General features: G+C 39.6%; 1 protein-coding gene across 1 annotated transcript; it reads right to left on the minus strand.

Moving 5' to 3' along the window:
* Window positions 1-11,812: 11,812 nt before the first annotated feature.
* Window positions 11,813-14,769, minus strand: xkr9 (XK, Kell blood group complex subunit-related family, member 9; the record flags this gene model as incomplete). The annotated part of the gene is made up of 2 exons (XM_055150942.1): window positions 11,813-12,635; window positions 14,541-14,769. Coding segments are annotated over 2 exons (855 nt in total), but the record flags the coding sequence as incomplete, so codon positions are not given.

Genomic DNA, 14,769 nt, shown 5'->3' on the forward strand with positions numbered 1-14,769 from the left:
GGAGGCTGAGGGAGAGTGTATGGAGAGGAGGAGGAGAAGGAGGAGGGGGGTGTCCATGGAGTCCCACAGGCTTGAACTCCACAGCTGAACCAGTGACCCGGGCCATCCATCAGAGCAGGGGTGTGACAGAGCAGCAGCGGGACTGTGCGACAGACAGGAGGGGGAGGAGGAGGGCGGGTGGTGACGGGGCAAAGGACCCGGGGGCTATAACGGGCCGAGGGACAGGGGCGGAGTCAGACACTGGGGAGAGAGAGGGTCAAGGAGAGTAAAAGGCCATGAAACCTACTGTAGAGAGATGGAGACAGTTAATGCGCACGCCTGTCTGCTTGGGCCAGGAAAACTCATTAATAACAACTCCAGCACTGTCCCAAGGCAAGAAACACAAGACTTTACACTAATTTGATTACTAGTTTAGAAGATGGGAGGAAGTTGGTGTCATATTTTGAATGCATGTAAATACACATAGTTTTACAGCTATTGTGTTGTTTATTTAATTAATAAGATGATAAGTTTCTGGGATATTACTTTTTATATTGATTTTTAAAAGAATTCCAAACAGTACAACTTTAAAATTATTTACAAAAACTTAACAATTTTTTATTTTTTTTTTTTGTTTTTTTGCAGTTTCTGCTTTGGAGTGATTTTAGACAGGGCCGACCTCTCCCTGTATTTCACTGTCTTTCAGCTGTTGCCCAAGCCTCACTGTCACTTGCCCCCCTTCTCATACACTACACACACCACACACACACACACACACACACACACACACACACACACATGCATAACCAATGGGCAGACTGGTCCAGCATCCATCCTCAAAAGGGGCATTGGCCCTCAGCCAAACGGGGCCCCATGCAGTCGCAGTGAAAGACTAGAGCAGCCCTAATGGTTAACTCTGCATCAGACAGGACTGGGCTGTTTTAATACGATCCACTTTGGTACTCCATAACACATATTCATATTTCATTAGAGGCCAAAGATGGAGCCCTGTGTAGGCAGCATTAGCAGTTATAAGGATGAGTGTGTTTGCCTGTTTGACACTGTGTAAAAGAGGGTTCAGATGCGCCGGGAGAAGATATGACAAGAGGAGAGTATGGAGAGAGTAAAGAGGAGTTCACAGCCCTGAGCCCAGTTAGGTTATGGCACTGCACCGTGGACAAATCCATGAGCAAGCAAAACCTCAGTTTTAAATAGCAGGTATCTGGTGTCAGCGCGCTCTGGGAGCCCAGGCCTCTCCATCAATATGTTCCTTTGCCCTTGTCTACCTCTGATATCTTTATCTTGTCAGGCCCTCTCTGCTCCGTGTTCCACCTCAATAGCTTCCGTCTGTGCGCAGGCTGTCCCGGGCAGATGGGCTGCTGCTCATACCTCTCCGTCCTGGACAGGGCCTTGAGGGTGTGTGATGGGGAAGACTGGGGAGAGGGCAGTACAGAGGGTAGCTGCAGGCAGTATATGTCAACCTGTAATGGATAAGAAAGAGTTATTAGAAGGATTATAGATATTCTTGGGAATGCAGATCCTTTCCGGTGTCTTTCGGTTTATCTTATATAATAAAGTATATGCAGTTTTGAATTATGGCAACAGAACATTCTCCATCACAATCTATGAATAAATTAATTATATTGTTCTTTTCAAAATGCTCTAACTGTAACACACATCTTTCTGGTCAAACTTATGTCACATATCACATATGTGATTTTTCAGCTCTTATGTTGATGATCTCATTAGCAAACAGTACTAGAACTGATTTGACTTGCCGCTCTTCGCATTGGCAGAAGCAGGAAGCTTGCAGTGCCCTTTCCTGTAATTTGGAGCTTATGGCCTGAGATGAAAATGAGTGTGAGATTGTGGGGACTGACAGATGCGGCTCGGGAGGGCCATTGAAGAGGTCATATGTCATCACAGGGTCGCACACGCCCTTTGAGCTGAGGCCGAGGTGGGGGTTAGATTCCCACACTATACCTGGAGAGCTCTGACCTGGGAATGTGGCTAACCTGGAGGGGAACACCTCCTCTCACCTGCCCGTCGGTCTAGAGCTAAGAAAGACATGGGATTTATGTTCGCAAGTGAGACTGATGAATTGCTGAGTTGTATTAACATTTGTTATAGCAGGAATACAATATTGCAAAACTGTATGTGCATATGTATATTTGCAGGCTTTAACAAACAAATTAAATCATTTTAACAATAATTTTATATTTTGGGAGGTTTTTTTTGTTGTTTTTTTTTCTTTTGGAATGGTCAGAAAATGGGTTAATACTGAGAATTTTTAATTGACTTTGAAAAGAGTTCTGTACTTCACTCAAAGGTACAAATTATTATTTTTAACCAAAAATGTACCATAGAGTTTGTAGAACATTACGGGTGTCATATTATCACTGAAATATGTAATTATGTATTTATAATGAGTGGACTTTTTTTCCAATAATAACGCTGTTTTCTTTTCTGTTCATATCCTCATAGCCTTGTATAAATGTGCACTATATGGCACATGTATCCGGTGTCATTGTCATATCCATAAATCACCATTTTCAATGCCTGTTCCTCTCTGGTATGTCCTGCCACTGTAAAGTTTTTGACAGTGTGGCGCCTCGGCAATATTTCATCCTTGTCGTTTTAATTTTTTCCTTTTTCTTGGGTCTATGAGAGTGAGAGAACGAGAGAGGGAGAGAGAGAGAAAGAAAGAGAGAGAGAGGGAGAGACAGAGAGGGAGAGAGTGGGAGAAACAGAGAGAGAGAAACATCTTGGACTGTGTGATTTTAATAGCTGCCGGTTACCTGCTCACATCTGATACCCCTTCGGCCTGCTCGGGCTATTACTTTCCAGTTGTGAAAATGTAGCTTATACAAACACAGAGTAGACCACGTACTCCTGATAGATAAGACAGCGTTAGTGTGTATTGCTATGAGGGCCTGATTCACTGGTGTCTGTCAAACCCAGTCTGTTCTGTGGAAATCATTAAGAGCAATATAGGCTGTCACTTCCTAAAAGAATTGAGTAAGATCAAGCGCTTTATCACCACCAGAATATGGGAGTGTTGGTCCAACAATAGGCTATTTTACTACTAAGCATAGCCAGTCAATTTTAATTTTGCCAAAAATACATAGGAATTTCCTGCACTATTCTATTACCAAGTACTGCATTAATTAATAAATATTTTAAATGTAAGCCTCAAGTCTCTAGACTTGCAAGCCAATCAAGCAATTTAAAGTGGAAATTCATATATTTTTACTATGTATTTTTTGGCATTATATTTCACAATATAGCCTACAATTTTTGTTCTAATGAACATTATGACATTGCCTAAAATATTGTATGCTGAATTAACTGTGTTATATTACCAATTAATCAGTATTAAAATAAACAAATACTTGAAATATTTCACCCATGTGTACAGTAAATCAGTTCTTTGAATTGGAGCTACGTAGCCTATTTTCCCAGTAGGCTAAGACACAAACATGCGACTGCTCCAACAAACAAAATACAATCTCAGTAAAATCTGTACCTTTTGCACCTTTCGCGTACACACAACAAGCCCGTATAATTTTCCGGTTTCATTAGCTATGGCCACTTCATTTTGGTATGAAACCTGAACTTCTCACTGTCTTGAAACTCAATAGTCCTTTTAGTGTCAAGGTCCTGCTGCCGCTCTGGAATCTGGGTCACGTGAGTCGCTCCCACTGTCCCAAACCGCGAACATGATTATTGATCAGCTGCTTTGGAGAGGGACGTCGTACACTCTAGTCTTAGGTACGTAAGCTTAATGCCGCATCGTACGCCGGACAAAAGCGCACACATATTTTTGTTTTTATTTGTTTGTTTCGTTTGGCACAGGTAAATTTATGGACAAAATAAATCACATGCATTGTAAATAGGCAATCATAATATTCCTAGTAGATCAAATGATATTCATTATACGAATAAAAATTTAATAAAAATAATATAACCTATTAATAAATGATAGCCTAAAAAAATGTTAAGAACGTTTTAGCTTTTGTAAAAAAACAAAAAAAAAACAAAAAACGAGTCTTTTTTTCTTTTTCTTTTCTTTAAAAAAAAATTGTGTTTAATTGTTTGTTGTAGACTGTTTAGGCTTATATTAAAAAGACAACTAATTTTGGGCAGTGTAGGCTATTTCCGGTTATTTCTTAATTTGTTACAGCAAAAAAGGATTCAAACGTAGGCCATCTTGGTTTCATTTTAGCCAACTTTAATTTTGCATTTATGGATTACAAATGTATTTATTTAAATATTTTTCATCTGTAGGAAACTTATTGGACTTCATGGATAAGTTTAGAATGAAAAGCTTTTGTTTAAATCTCACCCAGGCCAGGAGCAGTTTTCTTGAGTGCAAACGATGCGCTCGCGGGGCGGATAATTAGCGCGAAGTGATGAAAAGGCTAATGAGGCGGATCAGGTGTCTGTGTGACCGGCGGCCTGCGCTCAGACCGCGGCCCGACAAAAACGGAGAGGCCGGAGCTCAGGATCTGCTGCTGCACGGTGAGCACACTGCGTGTACGCTTACTGACATCTACCGGTGGGATCGGAAACTGTAGGCCTACATATTTCGTCTTTTTCTTCAATGAGCACAGATCGAGGCAAAGCAATTGATCCACGTGAGCTGAGCTGATTGCAGAGGTTTTGACCTGGTTTAGCTAGTTAACAGGCCGTAATTGCTAGGCCTATCCACACTGACACAATGTCAGCATAAAATCAACATGAATTGTTTTATTTACAATAGTGGTGGTGCTATTATTCAACCAAAAGAAGATCACGGCAAGTTTGTGGAGCCAATTCTTAATAATAATGATAATATGATTCAACATTTGTGGATCATAATTTTGGATATTTCTTTCAAAAACAATGAACTTTCTATAGCCTAACCCATTTTGCTATTTGATTAAAAAATAAATACATCTTGCATGTGGCTGATTTAGGTTTGGCAGAGCTGGTCAATATTTAAAGCCTGATTAGGTTGTATATGCATAAAGGCATTAGGCAAGTTAAGCTATTCAACAGCTCATCATCCTCAATGCTTTATTAAAAGACTTTGACAGGTAGTACGCTGCTGGACTCAGTGTTTGCCGTGCATGGCTTATAAATATTCATAAATAAACTTATTGTGCTTATCCCAGAAGAAGCCGGTGTTTGGACTTGTGTGGCTGGCTGAATTAGGTAATAATAAATAGTTTCTCAGTCTCATTAAAACGCCATTAATTTTCTCTTGATTTACGACTATCTCAAATCTTCAAAAGTATTACAGACTTTTAAATATTTAGCCCAAAATCTATTCTTCAATTTGCGATGCTTTGACCATCCTCTCTCTTCTTTTGTTTAGTTTGGCCAGTGTCTGGAGTTCTGTGGTCCCTGTCTGAATAGTTGGGTCTTGTGACGGAGAACAGAATGGTTTTCTCTGCCCGCTGCCCTGCACATGCTAATAAGGGACGACCACTGGCATGTTTTTAGAAACCCAGAGACGATGATGTCACCAGAGAGCTTTATCTGAGTTGGGATCTGACAGGGGATTGGATATGTGTGTGTGTTCATGCGCATGTGTGTGTGTGGATGGAAGGGGAGGGGGTATTTCCTTTGGTATAGACTTGGGGGCCCAGAGGTGAAGCTATGGCTTTAGCAGGGAGCCTGTTTAAGCAGATTACTCAGTCACCACACCTTTGTTTCATTATAGGACATAGAAAGATCCTTCAGTGACTTGGGACGTCCCATGAGAACCCACAGATTGACACTTTGGGGGAACCGTACTTCTGTTTTGGATAATATAAAGTAAGAGACACTGCATGGCCTCCTGTATGGGTTATCAGTGCGCAGAGATCTTTGCTTACTTATACACCGGTCTCGTGTAGCAGTATGCAACATTTTAAGGGCTATATTCCATTAAAAAAATATAATGTTTCATTAAAAAAATATAATGTTTCATTGTAAATTGTTAATTGCTATGGCAACAATCCTAATTTTTCATAATTCTGAAACTTGTGTGTTAATTTAGTCGTACTCCTCAATTGATGCTTTGCAGTGGAAATCACGTGGGGGGAAAGCATATTCAGCTGTTACAATGGTGACATTATGCACACATTAGCAGCATAGACATAATTGATTTAAACAATACATTTTCCAAAGATCAATAGTGCATGGTCATGTTTAGGAGTTTGATTTTCAACAAAAAGGTGAGAGTGACTAATTGAAAAATTTTTGACTGACGGTAGCTTGTGACTAATTTTATGTGTGAGAGATTTGTTTAACAGCTGGAATCATCTTACCTGTTGTAGTTCCAACTAAATCAACTGTCTCAGGTCAGATTGTGTTAAAATAAACCTCAGATTAAAGTTTAAGTTGAGTAATTGAGCCTCTAACAAAGCAGTGCCTACAGTTAGCGTCACACCCCCACGGAATGTTGATTACATCAGCTGCAAAGTATCAAGAGTGAATGATCCTAGAAACTTGAATTTAGTCATATAAATCTGTCTTTCTCAATATTCACAATCAACCAAGACTGTATTTTAAAAATGAACTGGTCTTAGGTGGTCCATAAATGTACAATATATTCACTTGCAATCAATAATTACTGATGAAAAGTCCAGATATCGCTAACAGAGCCTGACCAGTAATGGCATGCACATGTAATCAGATAAAAGTAATGACTGCCTTGTACATAATTTATCACCAGATCCAATGAACTGGACAAATGACACTTAGCTGCAATTTAAAAAGGAGTCATGACCCTGTAATAATCATTTTTACCACAATTAGATTTAGCCATGGCATAGTGGTTTGGCTATATAAATGAACTTGTATTGGATTTTCCCATTGCTGTTGCATTGAAGTGAAACTGACAAGCACGGGGCATTCCAAAGCCAGCTACAATATGGCTGATTTTACTGCCCTGATAAAATAGCCTCTGGGGTAATAGTTACAGACAGTTGCCCCGTTTCATGCCCATTTGGCGACAAAGCAAAATCACACATCCCGTTTCTCACATGGGACGGTGCACTCCTGACTCCAGCCCCAAATGCGTTTTATGGACATTTCCCCCTTACTGTACAGATGGGTTAAATATTACATCAAAGCATCTTTAATGTTGTGCAGCGCCTCTCACGTTTCTGTGTGGTGTCAAGTTAAAAACTGGCGCGGGCTGCATTTTTACAGTAGATTTAATGGATCAATGTCTATAATCACATTAGCACTGGCTTAACATAGAACAAATTTGAGCGTACAGGCATCAAAGACAGAGCCCCCTGTAGTAATCGGCCATAGCATCTTGTCCTCAGCTGGAGACTCCTGATAAAGGGGAAAATAAAGTTGTCAAGGGGGTGATAAGTTGTGGGATATGCAGACTTCTGAGTACAAAGTGTGAGACAGAAACGTTTGTCATGAAGAACGTGCTTGCGTTGGTCAAATGAAAATATTGTAACAGCAAAATATGATTAGCCTACCCGTGTTGAAGTATAACTGACAGTTGTGTTGTCACGATACAAAAATTTCAAACTTGATTTTGAAACTAAGGAATAGACTTGATACTCAGTACTGATACTGATATCGCAATGAAAATTAAATGATAGTTAAATGAATAATTATTTCTTTAGATGATAGAATGTGATTTTCAGAATTAAATTGTAGTACTTTCTTTTATATTACCATGTGGTGTGATATGTATGTGTGATTCCTCAGTTCCAGGTATGTTCCATAGTGGTCCGTGGGTGTGTACAAATGTATGTGCTCTTATACTTGTTCTGATACACTTCAAGTTCATTTCTATCCCGTGAGTGTGTAGTGTAGTGTAGTATAGTATAGTATAGTATAGTATGTCCAATTTTCGACTTCTTACAACCCTATAGTACAGTATTGCTGTGCCAACTAACACAAGAGGGCAGATATTATAGTCTATTTAAGGAACTACTAGCACTACTACATAAATGCTACTATCTCCAAGTAAGAATACTTAAAATGTGTACTAATGTAATACTGCAAATATATGTAATACTGACTGTAAGTTTTCAAGTGAGTTCATTGCAGTTTATCATATGCGAATATTATAGCTTCTTCTAGATTTTTGAGTAATTTAATATTGAGATTTGAAAAAAATGTTGGAGAATATAGATTTTTCATTTTACTGTTCATTTGAGTCACTTAACTTTCACCGCAGCTAAAATGTCAACCTTTCTGTTCATTTTGCAGCTGCCTAAAGAATTATCTCCATGGTTTTCATCGCTCACATCTTTCTAAAGCCAGTGTCAGTGTCAGCACATGTGACAGAACAACAAAAGCCCCGAACAGACAGGCCGCAGACAAACTAGAATTGATGTCTTCCACTGCAGCGCTCGGTGACGTGAGCTCCAAAACACGCCGGGTTCCCTTTGGCCAGGTTAATCAACACAAGGCTTTCTTCCTGTGTACGCATATATGCATGCGTGTGTCCCCTCTCTATGTGTGAACCCATTGCTCATTCATAATATGTCATTTTCCCTCCACCCCTGATTGTATTTGCCGTACATTGGCTGTATGCGAGAGGTGCCTATAGTCCTCCACCCGGCACTACATAAATAAACAGCAACAGTCCATAATCCATCATCCCGGTGCAGTGGGAGCGTGCCCAGTACTAACATGGCTTCTGTTTTCTATCTATGGACAGAGAATGGGAGTCTGTATGAGAGCTTGGATGGGTAGCACCAGTGTTATAATGAAACATAAACTGACTTAAATAGATTATACCAATGAGCTTCCTCTTCCTTTCCTGTCTCGTGAACATAACGCAGTCCACTATTTTTATTACTTGAGTCAGGAGCAACTGTTTATTCGTTCAATAAAGGGAATATATTTTGCCAAGCACTCATAATTTAAAGTTAAAAATGAGCTGCTGACAAACTCGAGGCAGATTCCTTAGAGTGGCCAGTGCAGTGGGAAAGAAAGCTGTGATTAACCACGCTTGTTTCCTGCTTTAACAATTAATGCTGCTGCAGTGGACAACCTACAAGCAGTGTAGAGCCACCAGGTGTGTGTTCTCTGTTTAAAAAGTAGCATATATTTTTATAACCCTGTTCACATAATTCCATTCATGCGCAGACCTCGATTCTGAAAGAATAATGTAAAATGTGACTTATTACAATGGATTGAAATAACAAATATTTACCAAAAACATTAACAAAAAGCATTTAATACATCTAACATACAATTGTACAGCAGCCCGGGATGGAGGGATTGAAATATGCCTTTTGCCCTCGTAACAATTACTGATCACATTCATACAAAGTTAAAGTGGGTGAAGTACCTGGCCAAAAGAAACGACGGCAGCATGCACTGGTCAAACTGGAATAAGCTCTCAACCATCAGGTTTATGGGTAACTACCACTGCACCACTGTCATACCATTGTTCAAAGCATCATTGTTCAAAGATTAGACAAAATAGGAATATCCTGTTTTCACATAGTACATGGATTAATATGAACTCTTTGCAGAATGCGTTCAGTAGAAGTTATTATAATACAATCTAAAAGCTATCAGCAAAAGTTTATTCTCATAAACTTCTCATTTTTAGACTTAAACCATTCATCGTGCCAGATTTACATGCACTGACCTCATTTTAATGTACTTTCATCCAACTTTCCTGCTGCTTTCCTTCCTTCTTTCCTGCTTTTGGTCACACTATCCCAACAGCACAAATCCAAAAAGTAACAATACTTTGTACCATTGTACGCTGCATAATGCCCTTTACAGTCTCCTCATTCACTGCACGAGTCTTTATTTACAAAACCCTGTAGGGAAACGCAATGCCACGCTCTGATCACACACCAACCCACTGCTTGTAATTACCCAAGGCCTGCTATCCAATCTGTCACTGCCCGAACTCATTTGTTAGTGTGCATGTACAGTGATTAAAGAAACTCCAGTGCAAAAAAATAGGGCCTTTACCTACATACAGTACCTATGCCCCCCTTCTCCCCCCTCCATGCTTCACATTTAGGGAAATTTTAGGCCCGGCTTGCACAGATCGCCAACATCGCTCAAGCATCCGAAGCACTACAAGCGAGTTATAATAATTAAAGACATACAGCATTTCAGGGCTTCATTAATCATGGTTTATATAGACTTTGAAGCCCTAATAGAAAACAGCCTGCCTCTCTGGGTTTATTGTGTCTCTACAAATTGCGGGGCTGCAGCGTCCGCCAGGAATGCCCCCTCCTCTACCTTTATTTGACCGGCTACAACAGGATGTGGTGATGGAAAACACATCGAGAGATAAGATTTGGTGAAAAGCAATAAGGCGAGTGATGGTTACGGCGGGGTCAAAGGTCAAGGTTGTTTATAAAGAGGTGGAGTGGGTTTAATCAGAGCAAACTGGGTAGATGATAGGGATGGACCATTCAGAGGTGTGTCTTGGTTTAAGTTCAAACTTGATTTTGATGATAAGAAAAGGATCAATTTTAATTTCAGTTCCACAATGAGAAAACTCTTTCCTATATAACAGAATTTTCAGCACACAATAAGTGAATTTAATACTAGTTCTAATATAGAAAAGATAAAGGTCCAACTGTGTCCCTGTTATACATTATATATTATTTGTTAATTATTGAAAGATGATTTGATGGTTGAATTGATAGCGTCGGTATCAATTTGAAAACATACAGTATGTTGTGTATTATGTAGGCTGACCAATTATTTGTACCATGCTTTTATTGCTGTGGAGTGACTGACGATGACAGGAATTTCAGATGCAAACAGCGTGGATGTTTTTAATCCAAATATGTTTCTGATGTTTAGTGCTGTAAACCAGATGCCCTGCACAGCACTCTGGTTGGAGGAAGTTTTAAAAAAATTAACTTGTTTGATCAATTAAGGACATGTGTGTCTTTTCACAATAAAATGTGTTTTGGCAGACTTGGATACCATTATTCTGAACCTAATAAAATTAAAGGAAGAGGGACAGTCTAAATACCATATGGATACTATTGTGAATTTTGGGAGTGCTTGTTAATAGATCATCTGGATGAGGAAATCAGGAAATTTGGCATTATTGTGTATTCATCTACTAGACGGAATACCATCAATCACAGTCCAAAGTATGTACTCTAACTGCATTGCTGCAACCCATTTCCTCTCCAGTGCAAGCTTCTATTTAAATTTGCATTTTATGGAGTGTGTCAGACACAGTCCAACCGACAGATGAAAGTTAAAGTAGTCTCTAGAAATAAACAAGTCTAAAAGTTGGCTAAATTAAAGTAAGAAGAATGTGCATATTTAAAAGCGAAGCCTAATCCTTGCGGTTTGTCAGCATGCCTCCCAGGTGAGCTCACAACTCCCCAAGTGCAGACCAAGCAACTGCATCCTCAGCTGGACCCTCTCAATATTTTGTGGTAGTCAAAACAAAATTAGTGCAGGTTTGTTGTTCTTCGTTAGCTCATTCGTGACCTCTGCCTTCAACATTTATTGAGCGAGAGGCACTGTTTATTTGCCACCTCAAAGCTACTCAATACTGGGATTAAGGAGTCAGGAGCAGTAGCAGATATTTGACTTCTTGTGAGCTCTTTAAGGTGAGTTTTTGGAGCTTTACTCTCTATATTGGTTAGCAAAAGTCAGTAGTTAATTTGATTTATTTTTTTTAATGGGAAGGTTTTCAATAAAATATTTTCTGTATTAATATCTTATACCTACATCTAGATGCATTGGAATAGTTGTGAACCTAGGCGAACATTTATGATTAGTGCAGTGTTGCCATCTAGTGGTGATTAATTGTAGTGCATTGCATTTGACTTTACTGCAACATTCGTCAGACATACCAGAATGTATTATATTACACAAGAAATTGTCACTTTTGCTTGTTTTAATTAAATAACTTAAAACAGTTTAAATAAGTAAGTACATTGAAAGTTGCATATCATACTTATATGTTAGTTTGGTCATACAGTTCATACAGTCATACAGTTTGTCATTGATTTAGCTTTCTTCTGAATACATACAATATATAAATGACTATAAATATTTATAAAGTGCTATACATTTTTAAGGCTGTAAAAATGTGTTCATCCTCCTCATATTATTGTTCTCTTTACTTGGCCCGTCCACTTCATCTGCCTCCTGTAGCTTCACCCTGGGGTGCAGCAGGACATAGTAGAAAACGAGGCAAAATAATCCCAGAAAAACACCTCCCAAAATTAAAAGATCCACCACCAACAAGGTACTTGCATCAAATTCTGGCATCAGAATAGACAACAGTATTGGTGAGGAAACATTTATACAGCAGAATACACTGTAGTAAATACTCATAGGTATTTTAGTGTCTTGCCCTTTAACATTGAAAAAGGTGAACGTGAGAATGACTCCAACCACAGCCCTGTACAGAATTTCCAGTCCTCGGCAAGAACAGAAGTTGGTCTGAAGAATATTTGTCCATGTTAGCATTATGACCCACACAACAGAGAGCACGACTGTGGTATAGGCACTCATTATTAAGTATAGACTGTAGCTTAGTATAAGGCTGGTGATGGTGCAGAGTTTATAAAGGAGGTAAACAGCAGTGGGGAGGCCAGAGGGCATCTCGCTAATATGAGGGAGTGACCTGCGTAGACATCGCCGATAATCCACCAGGGACCAAGCAATGCTGAGGAAGGAGAAGGCAATGGACAAATCTGAAAAAGACACATAAGACACATAACTTAAACATTCACTTTTAATTCACTCTTATGTAAAAACTAGAAGTCATACATTATGTTCTCTTCATTTCATTGCGTAAATTCCCTTACAAAGCACTTATCTATCAACCCTTTGATGATAATAGCTGTGCTGCAAATGTCATATTTCAATATGTTCCATTCCCCACTGACAGCAGGAGATAACACAACTGTAAGCAGGGGTGGAAACTACGTAATTTCAAATAGTCATGTTAATTTAGTAGATTTTTGGGTTTGTTTAAAGCCATACATGTACTTGTAATTGAAAATATTTCTAGCACTGTAATAGTAATGACTACATTGAAAATCATACGAGTTACTGAGTACAGTACAAAGTCCCAGTCATTCCAATGCACAGCCATTTCTCTCTTGTCTTCTCCTTATATGCTGATTGCAATTTAAAATAGCTTCAGCTTTAAACTGTTTAATAAATCAAGTGTGAACTAAAATTGTACAGTTACTGATACTTTTCATCTTTAGTTCTAATTTGGCAGCCCTACTTGTACTTGTAATTGAGTACTAATTTAGTCAAAACATCACTTTCTATCACTAACTGTTAGGACACGTGAGATGAATAAAACTTGTAAATGTGGTTAGTAAATGTGGGTGATTTAAATGCATCACTAGAGCTGTTTAGAGAGCATGTGAAAGTCAGGAAATTACAGAAGACATGATATCATTTTCACATGCTTTATGTTATTGCTATGCCTAAAAAGCTCCACATTGTTCCATTAAACTTATCTGTAGAACCAAGCAGGTGACGCTGTAGTTACATGTCAGATCTGTGGGGATCTGTGCACCCTCCTCCAGAAAAGTTACATTGTGCATCCTTATATCGACATATACTGCTCATAAAAATTAAAGGAACATTCTGAAAACACATCAGATCTCAATGTGAAAAAAGCAGGACAAACTTGGACAGGGCAATGTCTTAGGAACAACAGGATGCCACCTCTTTTAATGGAAATTACATTTTCAGCCTACAGAGGTCTTAACTTTATACACGCCCTGAAAATCTAAGTGAAATAATGATGTGGCAGACTAGTCCATTTTGCCAGAATTTAATTTCTGCAACTCAAAATGGTTCTCAATCTACTGTGTGGCCCCCACGTGCTTATATGCATGTTTGATGTGTAGCATTCTCCTAATGAAGCAATGAATGGTGTCTTATGGGATGTCCTCCCATATCTGTGCAAGGACATCACTGAGCTCCTGTAGAGTCTGAGGAGCAACCTGGCGGCATCAGATGGACCCAAACATAGTGTCCTAGAGGTGTTCTATTGGATTTAAGTCAGGTGATTGCGAGGGCCATTCAATTGTATCAATTCGTTCATCTTCCATGTACTGCCTGCGTACTCTTGCCCGAGGAGGCTGGACATTGACATGCATTAGGAGGAACCATGGACATACTGCACCAGCACAGGGTCTGACAGTAGGTTCAATGATTTCATCCCAATACCTAACGGCAGTGAGACTGGTGTTTTCTAGCTGGTAGAGATGTGTGTGTTATGTGTTATGGAGGGACACACAGACCATCACTGACCCACCACCAAACCGCTCATGCTGAACCATGCTACAGGCAGCATAGCATTCTCCTTGTCTTCTCCAGACTCTTTCACGTCTATCACAGGTGCTCAGGGTGAACCGGCTCTCATCTGTGAGATGAGGGCACCAATGGTGGACCAATTCTGGTGTCATGTAGCGAATGCCAATGGAGCTCCACTGTGCTGGGCGGTGAGCGCAGGGTCACTACATTGTGTACTATCTACCTATCTATATAGTAGTGATAATCACTCTAGCCAAAGCCAGCACTAGTGGAAAACCAGCCAAAAAAGAGGGAGAATCTAGAAATGACAAACTTACACTTCAATACTGAGGCTTCCCTGTGGCCAAGCAGCACAATGTAGACTTGCAAGAGGAGCTGGGGGGCACTCTCCAGAAATGTTTCAAACAACTTGAGCATGCTCAGATCAGTAGCCATGCAAAATAGATTGTGGTGCTTCTGCCTGTTTTCTTCCTTTGTGAGGGGAAGCGTTGTGTTCCATAGCACATCAAAGCCTTTCTTCAGCAGCTGGTAATACCTAACAACAAG

This window comes from Boleophthalmus pectinirostris, unplaced genomic scaffold (genome assembly GCF_026225935.1).
Source record: "Boleophthalmus pectinirostris isolate CB_2022bp ecotype Guang Dong unplaced genomic scaffold, ASM2622593v1 HiC_scaffold_15, whole genome shotgun sequence".
In the NCBI taxonomy this organism is placed as follows: Eukaryota; Metazoa; Chordata; class Actinopteri; order Gobiiformes; family Gobiidae; genus Boleophthalmus; species Boleophthalmus pectinirostris.